At 40.1% G+C, this 23,059-nt stretch overlaps 2 protein-coding genes across 6 annotated transcripts in view; one reads left to right on the forward strand and one right to left on the reverse strand.

Moving 5' to 3' along the window:
- Positions 1–5,562, reverse strand: part of LOC148910800 (uncharacterized) — a 24,439-nt gene extending 18,877 nt beyond the window's left edge. Inside the window, exons 1-2 of one of the 3 annotated variants that reach the window (XR_016119864.1) lie at positions 236–5,562; positions 103–144 (exon numbers count right to left, since the gene is read on the reverse strand). Coding sequence is in view for 1 of the 3 variants with exons in the window: in XM_089030480.1 (XP_088886606.1) it covers positions 392–5,191 (4,800 nt within the window). In the remaining 2 variants the exon portion in view is untranslated. Of the gene's footprint in view, positions 1–102 lie in introns of those variants that run through there. The other 2 variants (XM_089030480.1, XR_016119863.1) reach the window with 2 other exon arrangements.
- The window catches only part of LOC116308920 (transient receptor potential cation channel subfamily A member 1), a 26,233-nt gene extending 3,858 nt beyond the window's left edge, over positions 1–22,375 (forward strand). For all 3 annotated transcript variants that reach the window (XM_089030482.1, XM_089030483.1, XM_089030481.1), the window contains 28 exons: positions 6,112–6,199; positions 6,625–6,800; positions 6,894–7,001; positions 7,366–7,474; positions 7,891–7,988; positions 9,049–9,096; positions 9,253–9,438; positions 10,677–10,865; positions 11,118–11,204; positions 11,300–11,385; positions 11,762–11,923; positions 12,317–12,431; positions 12,510–12,679; positions 13,125–13,209; positions 13,480–13,536; positions 13,936–14,013; positions 14,455–14,525; positions 15,079–15,241; positions 15,374–15,412; positions 15,912–16,001; positions 16,268–16,434; positions 16,758–16,818; positions 17,520–17,588; positions 17,855–18,028; positions 18,186–18,254; positions 18,475–18,585; positions 18,958–19,070; positions 19,628–22,375. In XM_089030482.1, the coding sequence (XP_088886608.1) occupies positions 6,112–6,199; positions 6,625–6,800; positions 6,894–7,001; positions 7,366–7,474; positions 7,891–7,988; positions 9,049–9,096; positions 9,253–9,438; positions 10,677–10,865; positions 11,118–11,204; positions 11,300–11,385; positions 11,762–11,923; positions 12,317–12,431; positions 12,510–12,679; positions 13,125–13,209; positions 13,480–13,536; positions 13,936–14,013; positions 14,455–14,525; positions 15,079–15,241; positions 15,374–15,412; positions 15,912–16,001; positions 16,268–16,434; positions 16,758–16,818; positions 17,520–17,588; positions 17,855–18,028; positions 18,186–18,254; positions 18,475–18,585; positions 18,958–19,070; positions 19,628–19,760 (3,102 nt within the window). In that variant the 3' untranslated portion in view covers positions 19,761–22,375. The remainder of the gene's footprint in view (positions 1–6,111; positions 6,200–6,624; positions 6,801–6,893; positions 7,002–7,365; positions 7,475–7,890; positions 7,989–9,048; positions 9,097–9,252; positions 9,439–10,676; positions 10,866–11,117; positions 11,205–11,299; positions 11,386–11,761; positions 11,924–12,316; positions 12,432–12,509; positions 12,680–13,124; positions 13,210–13,479; positions 13,537–13,935; positions 14,014–14,454; positions 14,526–15,078; positions 15,242–15,373; positions 15,413–15,911; positions 16,002–16,267; positions 16,435–16,757; positions 16,819–17,519; positions 17,589–17,854; positions 18,029–18,185; positions 18,255–18,474; positions 18,586–18,957; positions 19,071–19,627) is intronic.
- Positions 22,376–23,059: the final 684 nt, after the last annotated feature.

The raw sequence follows: 23,059 nt of genomic DNA on the forward strand, positions 1-23,059 counted from the left end.
AAAAAATCTGATACTAGATCCGAAAACCTGACTCAAAAATCTGACTCTAAAACCTGACACCAACTTCACTTTGGTTTAGTATGAAGAATTACCCCTCGATGCTCGTATTGTCTATTTTATTACGATGACGATGCAGAAGTGATTCTACAAAATAATGATTACAAATACATGATATATAAATGGTAATTCGTGATTAACATGCTATAATAGTCCCATTGAATCATAAAGTACTTACAACAAAGAAGTAATCAGGTCCTAAATGCTTATAAATGATATAAAAGAACGGTAACAATATGAACGTGTGTTCCTCGTGAGTCAACGATCGTTCGAGAATATCAGATGACCTCATGTCACCGTTTCCGGTGGCCTGATGTTAATGTTATTATGAGTGTCAAGTGACCGTAGACTCTTCATCCCCCCCCAAGACTGGGAGTCCATAAGGCATTGTGGATGAGCAGGCTGAGTGCTGGATCCAGTTGCCAGATTCAGGCTCGTACCGTTTGGGTGGGCCACAGTTTCGTCGAGGGCGGTGAATTGGTGTCTGCTGATCTGGTTGATGTGGTGATGGTTCCGGGGATGGGTCGACACTTGGGGTCACGGGTGAGGCGGCCTCTTCGTCTGATGGTGCGTGAGCTTTGTTCTCCATGAGGGGGGGTGGATCTTGGTCTTGCTGAATTTCCTGGGGTGCTGCAGTGTTGTGTAACGGCTGAGCGGGTGGAATTGGTTTTGGTTCAGCTGACTCTTTGTCTTGTTGTCTGTGTGGGGAAGGCTCTGTGACGATTCGTGGTGTTGCAGGCGTGTATGCACGGAGGAAGCGACGGTTTCGTAGCGTTAGTCGTCCCGAGCCATCCACTTTTACCATGTACTGGTCATGTGTCCTTGTTTCGACTATAGTGCCAGAGCGGTCCCATTTGGTTGGGTGAGGTCCTTGTTGATTCTGAAGGAAGACCTTGTCGCCGACCGATAGTGGGCGTAGAGGCCGAGAGTGCGCTTTGAGAGATTCTGTTGATCGTGACATCCTGGTGCGCAGGGCCTCCTCCTTTGCTGTCCATGCCTCGCGCCAGAGTGGTCGAATATTAGGATTTGAGTACTTCTCCAATCGGTTGGCGAAGGATAGGGTGTCGCGTAGTGGACGTCCAAAGACAATTTCTGCTGGTGAGAGGCTGCAGTCTGGGTCGGGCGTATTTCGCAGCTGTAGCATGGCTTGCAGGAAGCGGTCATGGTTTAAGTTCCCAGATGGCCCTGTGTTAGACATCAAAAGACGTTTTGCGGTCTTGACGGCTACTTCCGCTCTGCCGTTGGACTGGGGAAAGTGAGCAGAGGAGAGGCGGTGCTGTATACCCCAGTGGCGCAGAAAGACTTCTGTGCATCCTGCTGTAAATTCCGGTCCCCCATCGCTAGAGATTTCTTCGGGTACTCCAAAGGTAGCGAAGAATGATCGAAGATGGCGGATCAGACCATTGGCACCTGCGAGGTTGGTGCTGGAAGGTGAGCCAAATATCTCCACCCAACCTGACAGGCGATCTCCCACCACAAGGTAGTGTTGGCCTCCGTAGGTGAAGAAGTCTGCGAACACTGCTTCAAATGGGGTTGAGGGCGGTTGTGATAGTATGGGCGGTGGTGACGCCTGTGAGGGTGCGTTTCTATTACAATCCACGCATCTGTCTCTGGTTGACTTTATGTCCTTTGTCATTCCGGGCCAGTAGACGATCATGCGGGCGCGTTGTTCCATAGTCGAGGTACCCTGGTGTGCTGCGTGGAGATGCTGTAAGACTTGTGGGCGAAGGGATGTGGGGATCACAACCCGGTCCTGGTACATGAGAACACCATGTTTCACATAGAGGGACTCGCGCAGTGGCCAGAAGGCTGCAAGCTCAGGATCGGTTTGATAGGACGCTTGATGACCTTGCTCGATGATGTTGAGCAGGCGGCTGAGTGACGAGTCGGTGGCCGTGTGTTGTGCTATGTGCGCCCATGAGATCATGCCAAGTTGTATTGCTTCACTGCGGATTGAGGCCATCAACATCGACTCTTGTTTGTCTGGTGAGCTGTATGATCCCGATGGCGATGGGTGTCGTGAGGTTGCGTCGGCTGCGTGGTTTAGCTTGCCTGGTAGATGCACAATGTCAAAGCGCCATGGGAGCGTTCGCTGTTTGAGTCTGAAGAGCCGCGAGTTAGTTATCTCGTCGAGCGTGCGGTCGCCAAGGATTTTGGTCAGTGGCCTGTGGTCAGTTACTACCACGAGGTTGTCACATCCCTGTGTAAAGTAGCGGGTCTGCTCGAGGCCCCATGCGACAGCGAGGGCTTCACCTTCGATGGCTGCATAGCGTTGCTCTGCAGGGGATAGGAAGCGTGATCCCGCTAGGGTGATCCTCCATCCTCCTGGGCAGCAGTCGGGTATTCCGGACGGGCAGTCGCAATGTTGCTGGAGTAGGAAGTACCCAATCCCACGTTTGGACCAGTCAGGACGCAGGCATGTACGACGCTGTATGTCGAATATCTCGACCCCTTTGCGGATGGCATCGACTATGGCCTGTTTGGAGGCTTGGAAGGCGTCCTCAAGTTCTGTAGACCATGAGAACTTGCACCGAGGGCTGAGGAATGGCTTGAATGGGGACATTGTGTCACGTAGTTGTGCATAATTGGCTACTTGGTTCACGAGCCCAAACCAGCTCCTGATGTCTGTAGTAGAAGAGGGCGAGGGAAAGTCCCGAATGGCGTCCAGGTACTTCGGTAGCGGCTCGATGGTAGAGTCAGAGATCCTGAAGCCTGCAAAGTCAACGCATTTGCTGGCGAATTGGAACTTGTCTGGGTTCAATACGACTCCGGTTTGGCTCAGATGTGAAAGCAAGTCGATGGTCCGCCACCAGTGCTGCTCCAAGGTAGCATCGTGGTGTATCAAGTCATCGACACAGCGTTCCTTGCGGTCGAAGCTAGAGAGGATGGCATCGAAGCGACGGTTGTATCCGTCACCAGATGAGAGGAATCCCTGTGGTGCTCTCGTGTAGCGCCAGCGCCCAAAGGGTGTGATGAACGTTGTTAGATGGCGGTCAGATTGCCGTAGAGGGACACTGTGGTAGCCATTCCAGGCATCGGTGACCGTTTTCCAACTGTCCTTGGGTACCCGGCGTGCAAGGTGGAAGGGCGATTCGGTAGCAAATGTTTCACGTTGGCAGAATTTATTCAGTGGTGACAGGTCGACAGTGCGGCGAGGTGAACCATCATGTTTTCTAGTGACGACCATTCTGTGGCACCATGTGACAGGCTCGCCATATGGCACTCTTTCGATGACACCGAGAGCTTCGTCGCGAATGAGGTCGTCGTACACCTGTTGCTGCCAGTGGATGGGTATAGTAGCTGCGGTGTGGCAGGCCTTTGGAGTTGCGTTGGGGTCAACGTGAATCTCTATTGCTGGTCCTTCCATACGTGGCAAGGTTTGGTGAGGGCATGTGTTGAAAGTGGATGAGGCATATCTGTCCAAGAGCCAAGCTTTCATCTTTCCATTGTTTTCAGGTGTGCATGGGAACGGCAGTTCCGACGGTCGGCTGGGGGCTGTTGCTCTACGAGGGCATGAGCATGCGTCATCTGAGGCGTGGCTGGCTGCGTCTGTGTTTTGGCTCGTGGATTTTACATGTGAGCTGCGGGCACTTGCTGGGAAATCTTGTGGCAAGATTGCTAGGTTGAATAGCGTTTCACATGATAGATACATGGTGTTCACTGCGCTGCTGACGTATACCATAGAGCGGCATGTTACCTCTCTTCCGGTGCTATTCCTGCTGGTAAGTTTGGCAAAGAAAGCACCCTCTATGGGGATCGGTGAACGGTTGGCTGCCGATAGACTGAGGCTGACGGGGGTTAGCATGTCCCGCGAGAATCCGCTGGCCAGGAAGTCTGTTAGGGACCATAGGTCTGACTGTGCTCCGGTATCGGCGACGGCTGATACTTCAGCTTGAGGTGTGTACGTACTCCCTTGACTGCTGCTGGTATCGGTTGCTGGGGAATCGGCGTTGATCTTGATGCTGATCGTGGGATGAGCTTGGAGGCGTGCCCGGCGCCATTCACCCTTTGAGAAGATATGATGGTCGAGTGCAATCGGCGCGTGGTTGTCGGTGGAACTGTGTGTCGTCCTTCGCCGTTTCCTTTGTCGACGCTTTGGTCGTGTAGGGCGGACTGGATGTTGATGGAGTGCCGCCATCTGAGAGATCTGTTCGGGGTCTTGGCTGGCGTGGACTGCGGATGTCGAGGCTGAGGGCGTTCCTCGCGTGCGTTTGCTGCGGCGACGGTTTCGATAGCAGGTGATGCAGACCTGATGGGGCTTGGTGTTCCAGCCCCTTGCTCCTACCGTGTATATTTTGAACCTTTGTTGGCAGTCCGGACATGTAGCCTCTTTACACTGGTCTGTGGGAGATGGTACCGGTGGTGGAGTTGTGGCCGGGGTGTCAGTTCGTGGGTTCTGTTGGCGACGGAACGACGACATGGCTGATAGGCTAGATGACGGTAACGCATTGCGGGCCTTTTCTTTGCTCTCGACGAGTGAGATTACCTCGTTCACTGGTGTTTGGATAATTTTTTTGGTTCCCAGGATCTCGCGGCGTATATCTGGGTCGGCGATCCCATTTAGGAGGACGTCACGTGACATGTGAGGCGTGTAATCGACGTCTTTTCCACATTCGCATTTTGAGGAGAATTCGCATGTTTCTGCCTTTCCTCTGACTCTGGCGGCAAAGGAGCGAAATGGTTCGTCGCGCTCTTGTCGAAGCTGAAGTAGTTCAGTTCTCAATACGCCGGTTGCCACAGGAATGACTGCTAGGGAGCGCATCGTGTCTAGTAACTGCTCCAAAGTGCCAGAGGTGGCGGTTGGATTCGTTTTGAGGATGTTATCTCCCAATTGGGGACCTGCGCACTGGAACAGCTGGGCCGGTGCTGTGGCCTCGTTGATGGCTGAGCCAGTGCGGAAGACGTTCCATCTTCTCACAAAAATGTTCCATTCTTCTGTCGATATGCCGACATCAATTTTCGGTCGATCAAGGGACGGGGCACGTACGCTTGGCGTGGGCGCTGGTACAGCGGCCGTCGCTTGATTGGTTTGATGTGCTAGGTTGTGGTTCTTTAGTATGGCGATGACCAATTCTTCTGAGCCATCGGCCGTTTTGAAGTCACACGACGGGACAGAGCAACTTATTATGACCATAGTTACTATTTTGGTTTTGTTAAATCACTTCTGCATGAAGAATTACCCCTCGATGCTCGTATTGTCTATTTTATTACGATGACGATGCAGAAGTGATTCTACAAAATAATGATTACAAATACATGATATATAAATGGTAATTCGTGATTAACATGCTATAATAGTCCCATTGAATCATAAAGTACTTACAACAAAGAAGTAATCAGGTCCTAAATGCTTATAAATGATATAAAAGAACGGTAACAATATGAACGTGTGTTCCTCGTGAGTCAACGATTGTTCGAGAATATCAGATGACCTCATGTCACCGTTTCCGGTGGCCTGATGTTAATGTTATTATGAGTGTCAAGTGACCGTAGACTCTTCATAGTAAGAAGCATACGCTGTAGCCGAGGCTTTCGTTTAGGTACAAGTTATTTTGTTAACTTAGCTAATTTACTAAAACTTTTTAAAATCAGTGTTTTGTATAATCACAAAGTGGCCTCCATTTACGTTTTACTCATGTGTTTGAAGCTAGGCAGAGAGGCATGAAATGTCCGTTTATAGATTTGCTATTTTCTTCTATCTTTGTTTTTCCTTTTTTTTTTTTTTTTACATTAATTTTGTCTATTTTTTTTCAACTATAGTATATGTTCTCTTGTATTGTCCTCTCTTATCAGCTCTTTACATGCATTTTTTCTTCTATCTTTGCTTTTGCATTTCCCTTTTTTTAACATCCCTATTATTATTTTTTTTTTAATTTTTCTTCTCTTCTCTTCTCCTCTCTACTTTTTACATACATTTTTATACATTTGCTTTTTTTCTTTTCCCAGTTTTCTTTTCAAATAGCTAAGATTACAACTAAAAATAGCAGGCAAAAAGAAAAGCATTTCCTCTTTAATTTTTTAATTTTAATTTTATTCCTTTTTCCTTACTCACAGAAGCTATCAAAAACCCAGAAACTCCACCATGCTTCGTTATCTGGAGATGAAGCAGAAGTTGAAAAACTTCTAATAAGCAAAGGAGTTGGTGAGCTAATACATGTAGCTCTTGCCACTGTCTTGATTACTAAGGGGGGAGGGAGGGGGGAAGCTCAAATATTTACCTTAAGTAGAAGAACTGAGGGTGTCAGGGTCTAGCCACTTAAATTGTTGTGATTGGCTACTCACAACAGAGATAAACCAAAAATGTTGTTTTCCAAGATGCACTTTTCTGCATTATCAACAGAGCGAGAAGGGATAAACAAGTAGCTACAAAACCAAGGAGCTCAATTTGGAAGAAACAAAAAACAAAAGAATTTCAATTTCCTGAGAATTGGAAACGAACCTATTATTAGGGGACTTCAATTAAGTTGTAAAATCTATGATGGCAATGTCAACCACAATTGTAAATAATTTCTCTTTGGGGTTCTGTTCATTGGAGATTTCATTCAAATCTAAATTTTTTGTCATCAGATGTAAACCTCTGTGATTCTTTTGGCAAGACTCCGTTGCACAACGCCATCACTGGAAAACACCTCAACATTGTCATCTTACTTCTTAAAAGTGGGGCAGACGTTAAATCCAAAGATGGACGAGGAGACACTCCTTTACATGAAGCTGTGCGTACTGAAGATGAAAACATTGTGCAGGTATGGGGAAAAATGTCTCCTTTCTTCTTGATTCAATAGTCTTGAAAGAATATAGAGTATGGGATATCTACTCTAATTTCATTTATTTATTAGGCTATCTCATCACGAAAAAGATGTCCTATCAATGCCAAGGGACATGGAGATTACACGCCATTACATATTGCTGCTCAACTTGATAATGTAATGATATGTAAAATACTGGTGAGTTTCAAGTCATTGCTTCATGCATTTTACATTTATTTATAACTTAAGTTTAAACAAATGATTGTTTGATTATTTGGTTTTCTCCAAAGTAATTTTAAATTTTAAGTTTTTATATTTCTGGCCCTTTTGATAATTCATATTCATTTTATCTTTCCTTCATTCCTTCCTCCCTTCCTTCCTCTCTTCATTCCTTAACCATCATCATCATCATCATAATCCTCATCATCATCAACTCCACTACTACCACCACCATCATCATCATCGGCATTGTCGTCATCATCATCTGATGTCTATATCATTATTATTCTGTTAACTAAATATGAATCACTATAATCATTATTTATTTATTTCACATGTGAAGGTCAATCTAGGAGCAGAGATAACAGAGAAAAGTGAAGATAATATGACTCCCCTTGCAATTGCTGTGGCTAAAGGAGCAAGTGATGTTGCACAGTACCTTTTTGAAGAAGGTAAATATTAATTTCAAATATCTAATCCTACATTTAATCTTCTGTGCAAAAAATGAAAGTAAATAACTTTGGGGGTGGGAGTAAGAAGCAAATTTGCATCATGGACTTGAATTCCCCATGTAATTTCATGAATCATTTTTTTCAGAAATTGGTTTATCTATAAAATTAACTAATAACTAATTACAGTCCTACGTGCAAAAGTATGACCACAATATATATAAATTATGTATTCACATACTTCTATGCATGGGTTCTGTAAATTAAACTGGCACATTTTGATGCAAACCTAGCTCAGTGGTTTTACCAAATAAGGCATACAAACACTTGCTTGCCTGTGTACAGAAGTATGTGAATACATCAAATTTGGTTCATACTTTTGTGATTTGTGCTGTAACAACATGTTAACATATTTTCAGTGCAAGCAAAAAAGTTAGATACAGCGCCATTATTCTACAATGTTGGTTCTGATGGAAGTACGCTGTTACATCTGGCAGCAGATAGTGGTATACTTCCGGTAAGTATACTAAAAAAAGATTGATAAAAAATAGAATACTATATTTGAGGGCAATGATGAAAGGTGTACTGTATTATCAAAAAAAGTAAAGAGGACTAAACACATGCATTATCATATTAAAAACTTAAATGATAGAACAGCTAATAAATTTGAATGAAAATGCCTATTTGGAAAATGTAAATTGAAGAACTTAGTCAGAGAATGACTTCAGTCGTATCTATGAACACAACTCTTTCAGATCTCTTAGAAAACTGGCTTGAGTCTGCTATGATTAAAATGCATTATGCATTATTAATGTTTTAGGGAATGAAATAGCCAGTCTTGGAAATAATTATAAGTCCTCTAAAATAGCCCCATAATGCACTGTACTGCCAACTCAACCTTGGAGTGGCTAAATATAGAAGCTCCATAAAAGACTTGATTATGCAAGACCAGTAAACCACCCAAAAAAATATTACTTCTCAATAGTTATATACTTTTTGCCGTGAGTACCAGAGGTTTACTTGATTACACCGATCCTGCATTCATTATTCTATTTCCCTGGTTACTGCTGCTATACCAGGCAAGCTAAATTGTGTTTTTGATAATCTATAGTCTGAAATAGACACCAGTTGATTGTTAAAAATTGTAAATGTCTGTCTTAGAATAAATGCATTCTGAAGGTACATCAAGAATAAAATCTATAACTGCTAAAAAATATTATGAATTCAAGTTTTTTGGTCATATATTTTGTATTCCATTCAGAAAACTGCCCCTAGCTTAACCCACTCAAGCATAATCTATTACTTTGTTGCCCAAGAAGCACAAAGCCAGTAAGATTAATTACCTTGTAACAGGAGGAATTCCTCAACTACCAGTCCATACACAGTTTTCAACGGCAGCCTTTAGCTTCAAAGGAGTAAATCAAATAATGTTTAGTTTACATTTATTTTTAACCAAAAAAGTTTGGTTTATGCCATTAGCACAAGCACTTTATTTTAGTTACTTAATAGGGAAACCCTTCAATAGATAAAACCTTTAAAAAAATTCAAATAATTTATCATTCTTGTTTATTCTTCAGATTGTAGATTTGTGTCTTAGGAGTGGATGCCACATTGATGATACAAAGGTAAAATGGGCTATATATATTAGATACTCTCATTCATAGGCAACTCTGTTTGGGATTCCTTGGAATTGGGACATGAGATTAACCCTGTAGACAAAGCAGGAATGAACAAATGCCTTCCCAACACTGTTAGTTTCAAGATATCAATTTTTTTTCTAGGAAAGTGATGGAACTACTGCCTTCCATGTTGCCTGTGCCCAAGGATCTATAGAAATTGTTCAGTTGCTAGTAAATCATAGTAAAGACATATGCAAAGCTGATCTGCAAGATGCACACAACATGACACCCTTGCATCATGCTGCTGCTTGTGGTAACATGCCAATTGTAACTTTTCTGATTGATCAGGTAACATTTTATTCTATAAGGTCTGGGCTTTGAGTGATGCCAGGGGAGAAGGAGGGGAGGACGTAACTCGAAGAAGTGGTGAATAACATAATATGAGGCCAACATTAGACTGCTGGATATTAAAAAGACATAGGCACAAATGAGACCTATTTCCATGATATTTGGCTAATAAACCTATATTCTTCGATTGCATGTTAAGTTATGTCGTGGCCATGTTGGAGCCATTTTACAAAAGATATCTCATTAGCATCCACTGTTAACGGCACCACAAATAGACCTTTCCCGAATTCGCTTGACTGATCACGAAACAATGGTTTCAAGTCAAGGTTGAACTTGATGAATAAAAGAATCAAGTTCAGTCTCGACTTCAAACCATTGTTTCGTGGTCATCCAAACGAATTCGGGAAAGGTCTATTGTGGACTCTATGTTTTTTCTTTGACTCTCTTGGGAATGCTTGCAACCAATTAATAGTTCAATCAATGTTAAAATACCTATTAAGCTTCATGAAAGAACGGGCTTCTTCTTCGATACATAATTCAATAGAAACCACAAAATATCCCAAGTTATACAATAGAACCAAGCTAACAAATATTACTATAGGTTTGCGGCACATGTAAAGGAGGACCGAATCTACCAAGGTTAAATATTGAATTTGTTTGAGAAGAATTATTATTGAAACTCTATCTGTTTCATTACTTGAGCAATGTCTTGCCCGTCTTCTTATTAAGCTAAAAATAAAGAAATATTTACCTTATTTTTAAAAGAAATGCTTCAAATGAACATCCAACAGTTTACATTCCCAAAACATTCCTGGATTCACGCGCCATGTTTAAAAACATAGAGAGAAGACTGGACCGAGTAGTTACTAGTTCCTTCCGTTGCCTCTATTTTTACTTTTTAGTTTATTTTTTAATTTTATTTCTTTATTTTTCCCATTGCTAACTTTTCCTTATTTATCATCAGCCATCTTTATCTTTTTTTAAAGATACATATAACGGCATTTTAAAATGGTTTCCACATCTGATACGTAGATGAATTAGAGTGAAATAAAAGTCATAGATGGGCTCCCTGTGGAACAAGGTCAAACGCGCGCGCGAAAAGTTTCCCGCCAAAAATCAAAATTTGCGGAGTGGAGCCAGTTGTAAAGATATGTTTACTATAGTTTTTAAAATAGCTTCTTCCCTTATTGCTAGGTGGATTTTTTATTGAATTCTGCCCAAAATGCTTTGTATTTCAGGGCGCTCAAGTTGATCCACGAGATAACAAATGCCGTACCCCGCTGTTTCTAGCTTCCACGTCAGGATTTAATGACACCGTACAGGTCTTGCTGGATAGAGGCGCTGATGTTTCTCTAAAAGACACGGAGAGGCGCTCAGCATTTCATGCTGCAGTCGGACATGCGGGCGTAATGGAAACGTTATGCAAGGTATAAAACTAAATTTCGAGCGTCTTTTCCATAGTGTAGCAAGCTTTATCGTTTTCGATTACCGGGTGGGATTTTTGTCTTGAAGGGTACTGTTTAGCTCCGAATTTCTTATGATTCTTGGTCATCGTTTTATTGTCTTCGTGCTTCAGGTGCCTTGCAACGCCAAGAAATAGCTAAAACTTCAAGTAAAAAGTAAAAATATACAAAGAAAAACGTGCATTTCTATTAAATTACCTTCAATTTTGGTTTCAGAGTCCTCTTAGCAAAACATTAATAGTCGATAAAGATGTTACAGGGTACTCGCCAGTTCACTATGCAGCGAGAGCTGGGCATCTCAAGGTAATAAAAACAACCTGTGTTTAGTTTAATATAGTTTTCCAATAATTTTTTTTCTTTGTAAGAGGAACTGTATTTCCCTGTCTCCTTTACTGTAGAACATTACCCTGTTTTTATCGAAGAACAAAGCAGCAAAAACTGTGACGTCAGACTCTCTGGACACGCCCCTCCACATCGGAGCAAAGTAAGCATACTGGACCGTCGTAGAGGAATACCTGTGTTGCAGGAACAGTCATGGATACGCCCCTTATATAGCATATATGTTATTATTATTAATCAGTTCATTAATATTTGTGTCGTGCATAGGATTGATAGAATAATAGAATAATAGAAGGGAAGGGATAAGATGTTTTTTTAAGGTTTTGAAGAGGTTTTCAACCCTTCATGTGATGTTCTGAATACGTGAATACACCTCAGTTTCAGCTCTCCACATAGCAATGACCTAGCATAATTATTTAGCACTAATGATAAATTCAGATATATCATTCCTTGCGTATTCATGGCATAGGCACTAGATATTTTTTGCCCACAAAAGTCAAGTGATATTTTTATATGTTCAGGTACGGCTGGCTGGCTATCGTTCAAATGCTTCTCAAGAAAAGGAACGCGCGTTTGATCAACGCTCAGAATAAACAAGGAAGAACTGCTCTTCACTTGGCAGCGGGGGAAGGTCAAGAAGATATTACTGAGTTGCTTTTAGTTGAAGGAGCTACGATCGAAAGGTCAGTACCTATACCAAACTTGCGCAAAGGGGGAAAGGGAAATGCCCTTCCACCTCCTAAAATGCAAGCTTTCATTTTATAAATAGCTATTTTTGACAAAAAGTCAAACAGTTTTGAAAAAACTGAAAAAATTTATAAATGGTTTTAGGTCGGGCTAGCAGAAACACAATTCAGTGCACTCAAATTCTAAATGGTGGTTCTTTCGATAGCTTGCGCACGTGGAGTTCCTTTGGAATTGGCTAAAAATATCGTACCAAAACGCGCTTGCTCGCACCTTGTTTATGTAAAAAAGGAAACTGTAGTCTTCTGACATTTTAGTTTTGGGTAGTGCAACAGTCAGAGAGGATGGAAGTTTCCTAGAAATTCAATGATATTCGCAATGTTCTTTTATAGGGACCGAAGTGAACGTACACCATTACATCTCGCAGCACTGAACGGATCAGAGACTTGTATAGATTATATTTTACAGTCCCATCCAGACTGCCTTAACACAGTGGACAAAAATCAGGTACATGCCAAAATAGAGGTTACGACCTCAACGGGAAATTTATTTTTCTTAGCAATATTTTCTATTTTTGAATTGCAGAACACAGCTATCAATTTAGCTGCCATGTCCGGTCACGTCCAAATTGTTTCTCGACTGTTATCAGTTCCAGAGCAACAAATTCTTTTGAATAAATTTAATCAAACTGTTCTGGACCTTGCTATCAACGCCGACAAACACGAGGTTGCTATGAAAATAGCAGAGCACGAAAGGTAGGTTTTTTGATAAATAATTTTAAGGTCACGTGACCTAGTGCTTACTAGTGCAACATTCCAACTGAATATATAATCTTTAAGTTCACGGAATTAAACCCTCATAAAAAGAACGTTATCTCGTTATCAATGTTTGTGCGATCCAACATGGTTGCCTTCACGTGATCGTACAAGACCACTTTTAATAAAACTATAAACTCGGACTTTGAAGGTCTTGTGTCTTAGCTCTGATTTTTTCCCTGATGTGTGCTGCGATCCCCTGTTATTGCAAGCTTAGCGGCAATGCGCATTCGCACTAGAAACAAATTTGCAATTAGTGACGGACAATGATAAAAAAATATACACAAAAATCGCCATTTTATACCTTTGGGCATTCCATAGGAAGCCTGAGTAATTATCTTCTGATGCTACTCGTTTGATGTGATACATGTATTGGTGTTTCTAGATGGAAGGACGTCATGTTAGTTTCCCCTGGGGGAGGATTGGCGCAGCTTCAGACACTTGTCAAGAGAATGCCTGACGTCGCTGAGGTAGACTACTTGCTATGCTACTAGCAGGCATTGTTCATGTTTATTTACTATGTTGCAGGCAAATGTTGTATTAGCCATCCAGATGGCATTCCAGTGCATTGTGCGACGCAATTTCCTCAACCTCTGCAGAATGAATACTATATTTATATCTTTATCTTTCCTTGAGATTGTTCTCCGCTCATCAGAGATCTTGCACATAAAGTATTGAATTTTTCACTATTCCAGATTCCAGATCGTTTTAAAAAGCCACTTTTTTTCGTTTTTCAATAGAAAATTTTAGATCAATGTGTAACGAGCGAAGGGGACCCAAACAGTAAAGACTACAAGGTAAAGTAAATTGTGAAAAGTAACTTATTTGGCAGATTAATTTTCAGAAATCTATAAATATATTTTCATCGATATATATTAAAATATTTGTAGCATCAAAACGACAGACAAGGCTTGGTCCCGGAGATGAGTGCGTTGCTCAAAACGGCTGTCCCAAGCATAAAATATTCATATTCATCTTCTGATGAACCGTAGATGAATATTCAATAAATGCTGAGAAGACTTTTCAGCTTAGGCAAAATGTTTTCCCATTTTAGTCCACGTGACATTCTCTAGAGTATTATTTCTTTGTTTAACGGTTGTGCGTGTTAAGACACACGGATATGGATTCAACTCAAACAAAGAATCTAATTATCAAGGGAATGGCACGTGGTAACAATCATTTTGATTTCTCTATAGATTACGTACGATCTTGGTCTAATTCAGGGCAAAAACAGTTCCGATCAGAAGCTCACGGACACAATGATAGCTTTGAGAGTAAGTTCATTAACAAACATTATCTTATGATTTCATAGCAGTAAGTTCGTGGAATAAGTCATTAATCAAAAACCACGTGATATGTGAGAAGGTGGCGGCAAGGATGTGCGTACGCAGTAGTTGACTATTGGTGATGCAATAGTCCCCTTCACAGTTCCCTGCGGCATCTTGAAAGGTAGCCGTGCCTTTGAATCGAAGCGAGACGAACAGTGAGCTTGCAATGATAGAGACATATGAATAATTGTCCAAGGTGTTAAAAAAAGTCTCTATCATTGCAAGCTCACCGTTTGTCTCGCTTCGATGCAAAGGCACGGCTACCTTTCAAGATGGCGCAGAGAACTGTAAAAGGGACTATTCAATCCACTGCGGCAGCGACCCAAATCAAGACGTCCGGTATATAATGACCAAGTAATTATTCTTTCTTATATATATATTTTCCAGACAATGGCTGAAAGACGACGGGAAAACTGCCTGACACACCCAGTCTGTTTCTTCTTGATGAAATTAAAATGGTAAAGAAAGTAGCCATGTTGGATGCTAGAAAGATTAGAACCGCAATCCAATATGGCCGCCTTATGCTAATTTAACCAATCTATAGGAACTTTTTGTGCTTTGCCTTTCTTCGATTGGCTATTAATTTTCTCACGTTGCTAGACAGCAAAATTATAATGGTTTATGATTCATCTAACGGCGCTGTTCATTTTTATAAAGAATGTATTCAAATACGGTTTAAAAAGAATACCCTGATTTTTATTTACTCATTTTCCGTGTCTGTATCGTATCGTTCACTCCCTCAACCTATTACCTCCCTTACCATAACATGCATGTGATACTCTCTTTGTATAGACCCCTTGCAGCACTTTGGAAGGCAGCTCATTCTGGGGGATAAAACAAGGGGTTCCAATTCTCAGGAGATTGGAATTCTTTTGTTTTGTCCCCCAGATAGAGCTGCTTTGAAGTCATATGCAAGGGGTCTATTATATTACTTTTTCGGCAACTTTACGCACTCTATTCTTGCCTCCAACATCGTGCCTTAGTAAATATTCACGTTTTATATTATATTAGGAAAAAATTTGGATGGCTTACCTTCACAATCAACATCTCACTCTACCTTGCCTTCTTGTTGTGCTTTACTACGCTGGTCGTGTATCTGAGATCCAATGATAAAGAGTTTTGTGGCTTTCAAATTAACCAAACACGTATATGTGGCTCGCCTGTGATTGTAAAGGTAAATATAGAATTTCCCTACACTCAAATATAACAAATGCCCAACAAATTAAACGTGGGTGTGTAGAGTGTAATAGAGCGGTCTTACGGAGATTAAAATGTGTTTTACATTTCGATCATATTTATATTTCAGGGGGATCCTAACGCCTACTTAGCAGAGTACACTACAGTGGTAAACATATCAACAGCTATTTAAAATTTAAAAAAAGCGAAGGTTTAGTTGCATGTTGCATGAGTTGCATGTTGCTTAGACTACTAAGCTCGAAATGTATCATATTTATATGCAAATGAATCTGGTCAGCACAAAAGAATTTATGCCCAGAAAACGTGCAGACAAAGCTTAGGAAAAGATTCATATCCTTGTGACCTTAGTGCAATTTGGGCTCGGTATATGCGACAAAACCTTCGTCAATCTTTTCTTGAAATTGCTGTATCTATCGCTAGTGATATTTCCAAAAACCTCATTATTGCTGGTTTTCAATCATTCCCAAAAGAATGAAATAACAAAAGTCACGGTGGCCATGTTGGATGACATAACCAAAGAGCAGGCCTGCCAAAGAGACTAATGACGAATCCTTTGTTAAATTCATCCAACATGGCGGCTTTGAAAGCCATCAATTAATAATGACGGAGCAGTTGACGTTTCCTAATTGATTTTCTTTTTCTTCAAGCAATTATATACCGTTCGTATGCTTCATACTTTGGTCATCGTGCTAGCTGTTTTTCACCTTAGCAAAGAGATTCTGCAGATTTATAGACTAGTAAGTAGAAATTTAAAAAATTGATTTATATTTCTACTTTTTGTAGGAACGTATATTATATTTCAGTTAAAGTTAAAGGCAAAAAGAAAAAAGTAAAGTTGGGATACAGTAGCCTGGGAATGAGGGCCAGCAGAAAAACAGCTAAACGCGCTGTGATTGGCTGAAACAAAATTCACTGCTAAGCTGGAATGTAACACTTCTTCATCTCTCTCGCTTATCTACATGGGCTCCCTATGGACTCACCATATTTTTTTTCCTGCTTTCAGAGATTCAAGTACCTTTTAGATTTGACCAACTACATCGAATGGGGAATCTACGCAGGCGCACTTGTATATGTAATCCCTTATAAGATGTGCAAGTACCACGACGTTCCACAGGCTGCTGCCTTCTCGCTTTTTCTCGGCTGGTTAAACCTAATTTTGTACTTCAGAAGGTATTGATTCTTTCAGTAGAAGACAGGCGCTGCTAAATTTCAAGTGCATGTAGGCTACTGTCATATCGATATATATTATATTATTAATTAATTGTAAGATTACGGATAAAACGCATAATTTTTTTTAAGCATGACGTTTTGGCTATAACTATATAGCATTAATCAGAATGCTAATGATAATGATATATTGGGTGACGCCACGTTACGTCATGTGACTTGACGAGACGGGACGGGACAGGACAGGACGGGACAGGACAGGATATCAATAATAAAATAATTAAAGAATTGATATTTTTGTATTTCATTCTATTATCTATTTTAAGAATGTCCTTTTATGGAAAATATGTCATCATGCTAACTACTATGTTCAAAACACTGCTTCAAGTAAGTGACTGCAGGTTCTCTTATCGCGTTTTTAGTAAAGGTCATTGTAATTCGTATCTTATGAAATAAATAAAAAACTTGCTTGCTGTGCTGTATGCAGTTATAAAGCACTTGGGGATTGGCAGATCACTCGCGAAGTGACGAAAAGCACTCCGCTACGTGTCGTCCTTTTCCTAACATTTCTCTCGTGTTCTGCCAACTCCGCGAGCTTTATAACTGCACACAACGCACGCGCGCGTTCTCTATTTCTTCAACACAAACTGGGAGACTCAGTCCTTAGTAAAAGAGAATACGCTACTTTGGTAATGAAAATGTTTACTTATTCCAGTTTACGCAGGGGGCAAAATATATATCTATATATCTCAAGAATTTGTTGAATTAATGAGACAAAATGAGACCGTGTCATACCATTGAGAAAAATGGAACGAGGACAACATTACATTAGCAAAGAAGTGTACTCTTTCAGTTCATGTTACGTCATAGCCGCCATATTGGTTGACGATAACAAAGCTTTCCTTATTAGCTTCTCTTAGATCAACCTATATGGCAGCTCAGCTGTTTCATTGTTATTCAAATCTCGATGGATTTTGAGTCATGTGGTTGCACTCCAAGAATTCGAAACTGGAGTTACAGTAATATAACACTGTTCCATGTATATATGTACTATTTGGACTCTAATTCATTGTTCGATGTTTCTTCAGGTTATGGTTCTTTTTGCCTTGTTTTTGATGGCTTTTGGGACGACCTTTTTTGTGCTGATGGACAACAAGGTAAAAAGGGCCGTTTCTTGGTAGTCCTGGGGTGCCTGTAACTTCCCATGAGCGTTCCAGTCATAACGAGGGGAAGGAGAAAGAGGGATGATCTTTTGAGATAGGGAGGGGGAGAGGGAAATGGAATGGGCCCGCTCGTGGAACATCTTAGGTACCGCAAGGTAATGACACGTAGTAACTTACGCCCAAAGAAGAAAGGTATATTGCTTTTTTTCTTTCTTAATTCTTATTTGTTCGTAATTCCCCTTCATTTTGTTTTCACTCAGCTGGCCTACAGCACACTGTGGTACTCAATCATGAAGACCTTCTCCATGACTTTGGGAGAACTAAACTACGAGGACACATTCATTCCTTCTTCCAAGCTGCACTACGCTCCTGCTATGAACATACTCTTTCTGCTCTTCTGCTTAGGAATGCCAATCATTCTGATGAATATGTTGGTACGTATAGACATTTTGGGGTATACGGGTTTAGCAAAGAAAAAATATTCTGCATAATATTCTGCATAATCTAATAATGGCGACCAATTTGAGTAACTATTGTTCTGGACTTGTTCTACATTTCACAGGTTAAACATGCATATCATTTATATTACAGATCGGTTTAGCTGTCGGAGATATCGATAAGATTCAGCAAAAATCTGTTATGGATCGTTACGTCATGCAGGTATTTGAATAGAAGTTTCCATGGTAACCAGGCCCTTTATATTTAAAATATATGCATTTCTGAACTTAAAAAATGCAAGGTAAGATAATTAGACACTATGAGAACAAAATAATAATAATAATAATAATAATAATAACATTAAAATTAAAAAAAGGGGCGCGGAAGAGGGGGAGTGTGGTTTTGAAAATAAGGTTTATGAAAGACATATTTTGGTTTGCAGGTTGAGCTCCTAATAGAGGTTGAGGAATCTCTTCCTTCATTTATCTTGAGGCGAGTTCAAGTGAGCGAACACGTGGCATACCCAAATAGGAAATCTCCTTTAAAAGCCAGGGTATGTAGCAAAGAAAACATCAGAATATAGTAATAGCAGCGCCAGCTGCAACTACAACCACGGCAGCAACAACAGAAGCAGCATAAACAGTAACTAAATGACAAAAAAACAATAGCAACTATACTATTACTGCTACTGCTGCTGCTGCTGCTGCCGCCGCTACCACTGCCACTGCCCCTACCCCTACCCCTACCCCTACCCCTACCCCTACCCCTACCCCTACCCCTACCCCTACCCCTACCCCTACCCCTACCCCTACCCCTACCCCTACCCCTACCCCTACCCCTACCCCTACCCCTACCCCTACCCCTACCACTACCACTACTGTGCATGCTGTCCTTGTAACTGTCTAAAACTAAATGTGTTTGAAAGGTGTTGGACACCATTCAAGGGTTCGGCGAGCCTGAAAAGACAGAAGATGAGGACTCGAATCTCCCACCTGCCTTGGCTCAAATCGTTGACAGGATAGAAGATCATGAGAATAAGTAAGAAGAATAAAATAAAGATACTTAACAAATAGACATCAGTTTTTTATGTGTCTGTACTCTTATGACGATAAATTGCGTGTCATCACATTGTCAAAGTAGTATGTGGATCCACAAGGCGTAGTAATATCATCTCCATAAATATTTTTACAATAACTTAAAAATTTCTCGCGCGCTGATTGGTTATTTTTTATCATCAATAAGAGGACAGACAGATAAAGCTGACGTCAACGAGCGCGCGCTCTTTCCATTGCTTATTTTGATCACTAAAAATGAGAAGTTTTTATAGTTTTTTTTTGTTATTGTAAAAAACAAATAGACATCAGTTTTTAATGTGCTTCTGTCCTCTTATTGACAATATATTTTGTCATAACATTGTCAAAGTAGTATACTTTGACATGTGATGACGCAATTTATCGTCAATATGAGGACAGACACATAAAAAACTGATGTCTATTTGTTAAATGTTTCCCATGTACTCATACGAAAACCACTCTATGTTGCACTAGTAAGCAATGGGGTTCGAGTTATTTTATTTTTTTCTTTCTCTTTGATAGGATTGATGAGATGTATGCTATGATGAAGGAACACACAACACTTCTAAGGGCTATTGTTCGCCGTGAAGGAATCGATACCGAAAGTGGAGGAACCTTAAAGAAAGGAATTGTTGGCTGGTTTAAGCGGCACTGATCGACCAAAAGTAAAAGCAGATGGAAGATGGGATATATTCAGTATCTTACATGATTGAGTTGGCGGTGGTGGCACTCTCAGTCGAGCCTCACACAACCATCAAAATAATATTCATAAGTATTATTTAAATAATAGGGTATTAAGGTGGCTGACTACTTTTGAACGTTCGATTTGAGCCTACGACGTGCGCGCGCTCAAAAACCGCTGGATAATTTTCACGATTTTAAGAGGACAAAACCCTAAAATTTTGCACGGAACTCTACACTTTTTTGTTGTTGTTATTTTGCGGAATAACAGGTAATATCCCATTATTTTTCAAAGTTTAATACTATTCTGTTTATTAGAACGATGTAAAAAATCCTTCTGCTTGTTTTGTGCTCAATTTTTACGATAACTTGCACGCCGTAGAACCTGAACAAAAAAACGATTTTCCATTGTCTACAATAGTTTATTAAAACAACTTTTATTAATATTTTATAAATATAGTGTAAGATACTTGTTCAAAAAAAATTACTTATATTTCTTCCTTCGTTACGGTTTTATGATTTTTTTGTACAGAGCTGATTTTCGCTATTTTCCTTCGAAAATTGTACAAACGCATGTCATTCTGGAGTGATTATCTCAAAAACAAGCTCGGGACACCCCATTTTTCTTTGCATTTTCAAAATCAGTATTAAGTTTCAGGTTAAAAAGTTTCAATTTTCAATTTTCTGTTTATTATTTACCAAAGTAGTCAGCCACCTTAAGGTGGCTGCCTACTTTTGAACGTTCGATTTGAGGCCACGATGTGCGCGCGCTCCAAAACCGCTGAAAAATCTACAAGATTTTATTGAAGATCCATACGCGTTTTGAGCTTCAACAGGGCAAAACCCTCGAATTTTGCACGGGACTCTATATTTTTTAATAGCTCATTCGAAAAAACTCCTAAAAATCTAGGTTATATCAACATTTTAGGAAAAGTTTAAATCAGGAACACGTGAAAAAATAGATTTTTGTAGGGATTTTTGTTCGACTTTATGAGATTTATTAAGAGCACCGAAACTACAAAATATGACAAATCAATGTATCTCTCTGTCTTTTTGTCGAAAATATCCATGTATTATTGTAGAAGGATTGACTAGCCTTCGTTCGTGCAATCATATAGTCTGCAAATAACTATTATCTTATTAATCTTAATTTTTTTCTAAACACTTCCGGTGGCGCAATTTTTACTCCAAAAGCTCGTGCGTAGGCTTCCATTAAATGCTGATTATCTCGAAAACGAGCTCGGGACACCCTATTTTTCTTTCCAGATTTGGAATCAGCATTAAATTTCAATTTGGAAAATCGAAGTTTTAAAAAAAGCTTAAATCAATTTCCAAAAGTAGGCAGTCACCTTAACACATTAAAGCATTAATAATGTGATCATTATTGTATTGAATATTTAAATATTGAGCCTACACTAGCAGGTCCTTATCTAGATTAATACAAAGTCAAAGTATTGGCCGATAAGCAGAGTTGCAGAAATCCGCGGCGTATGTTGCATATTATGTCTTATTCCGGCAATTCAAAGATTATTTGAATTGGTAATTAATTTAAATGCCCTGGCGATCAATGAATAAATGTATATTTAAGCAATGGTCAATGCTTAGCGTGCTCCGCCTCGTGCAACTCTTACGCTACCATCGTGCTCTCCCAACTATCCGCGTAAACCATCAATAGATTTACGCACTGCTATAGCATTGAACATTGCTTTTATAACATAAAGAACAACTTTACGCGATAAAAACTGTTTATTTCGCTCTGATCAAATCACAGATTCTCCTAAGATGCGAGCACGATACTTTTCGAGCTAAATTTGAAATCAGTCGGAGCAAAAACAGCTCAATTTGTATCAACCTTCATTTTAAAAACTTTTTCCAAAACATTTATGTAAGGGAAGCAGTTCCTAAATGTATTCTTAAACGTTTTCATTCACAAGAAAATATTAAAGTTAATTTGACTGAGGAGAAGTCGATTTAGCGATCTTCGTTGGAGCTTGGCTGCATCACAAATTATCTGAACATTTTGAAACGTAAATTTTTCGAAAACTAAGTCGAAAAATTGCATCAGTGGCTTTACTTGGACTCCAGTAACCATCATAGTGTTTTGCTGGACTACTGTGGTGACCTGTACGGCGGATTGAGAAAGAAAAACTGAACTAATTGACTTCTCAAATGCAAGACTTCTCGATTTCGCTGCAGTGAGCTGGCCGGTGGAAGGGCGAGGTTTTTAGTAAGCCAAACTTGAGCTCAAGCAAATACACTATGAACTTTTTATGGAAAGGAAATCAATAGTTATATTTTACCTTTAGATGTACAGAAAGGTAGACCAGTTAGTAGTCTTTTTAGTTTTATCAGAATGCTTGCAATTTTCACCGAATCTTCACCAAATTGACGTCACCAGCGTGCTCCATACGAGTGCTCCATACATTTTTTCTTCATAGGTGGTGAACCAATCAGAGCGCGTGTTATATCTTAGTTATGTTATAATACAAATCGCAACCTTAACGACACATTAAGCCGAGCGTTTATACAGCACGGACACGAATTCTGTAAATGGCTTCTAAAACGTAAACAGGGACCCTTTTCAAAGTATTCTTAGAAAGACTTTGTTAGAGCGGATGCAATTAAACCGTGAAATAAAATCAAACTAAACACTAACTAATAGTATCTATTTAGTGACTTATAGTACACTCCACAAAATTACTCGAATCTGATTGGTCGAGAGGAGTACAATTATAGCGTTAATCGTACTCCGTAGGAGTACCAAATTAAGTCGCTATGGCAACACGGCCAAAACAATGTCAAAACAATTATTTTCTATCATTTTGTACTCAAAAAACATATAAATAAAATTTCAAAGCCGTAAGAACTAATCTTTTTTATGCATTTCAGTTGCGCGATGGACTGAAAATTGGCCGGCAAATAGACAAAGATGAACGGCGTCGCTTCGCATTTTTTTACTGAAATTTTGTTGAGTGAACTATAAATAAAAAATCGCACGATCTTCTCGTACAATTTGGAATAAATAGACACGAGTAATGTTTTGAAAGTTCTTTAATTGCACTCGCCTTTGCTCGAGATCGTGCGATTTCCTATACTATTAGTCACTATTACTCAACCAGAACATTCATACAAAGGACAAATACACAAGAGATTATTTGTGTCTTTTGTTTTATAAATGTTCTGGTTGAGTAATAGTGACTATTAGTCACTAAATAGATACTATTTGTCAGTATTTAGTTTGTTTTTATTTCACGGTTTAATTGCATACGCGAT

This window comes from Actinia tenebrosa, unplaced genomic scaffold, assembly GCF_029948245.1.
Source record: "Actinia tenebrosa isolate PJP-AT-01 unplaced genomic scaffold, QUT_ActTen_1.0 PGA_scaffold15__27_contigs__length_11533743, whole genome shotgun sequence".
Lineage (NCBI taxonomy): Eukaryota > Metazoa > Cnidaria > Anthozoa > Actiniaria > Actiniidae > Actinia > Actinia tenebrosa.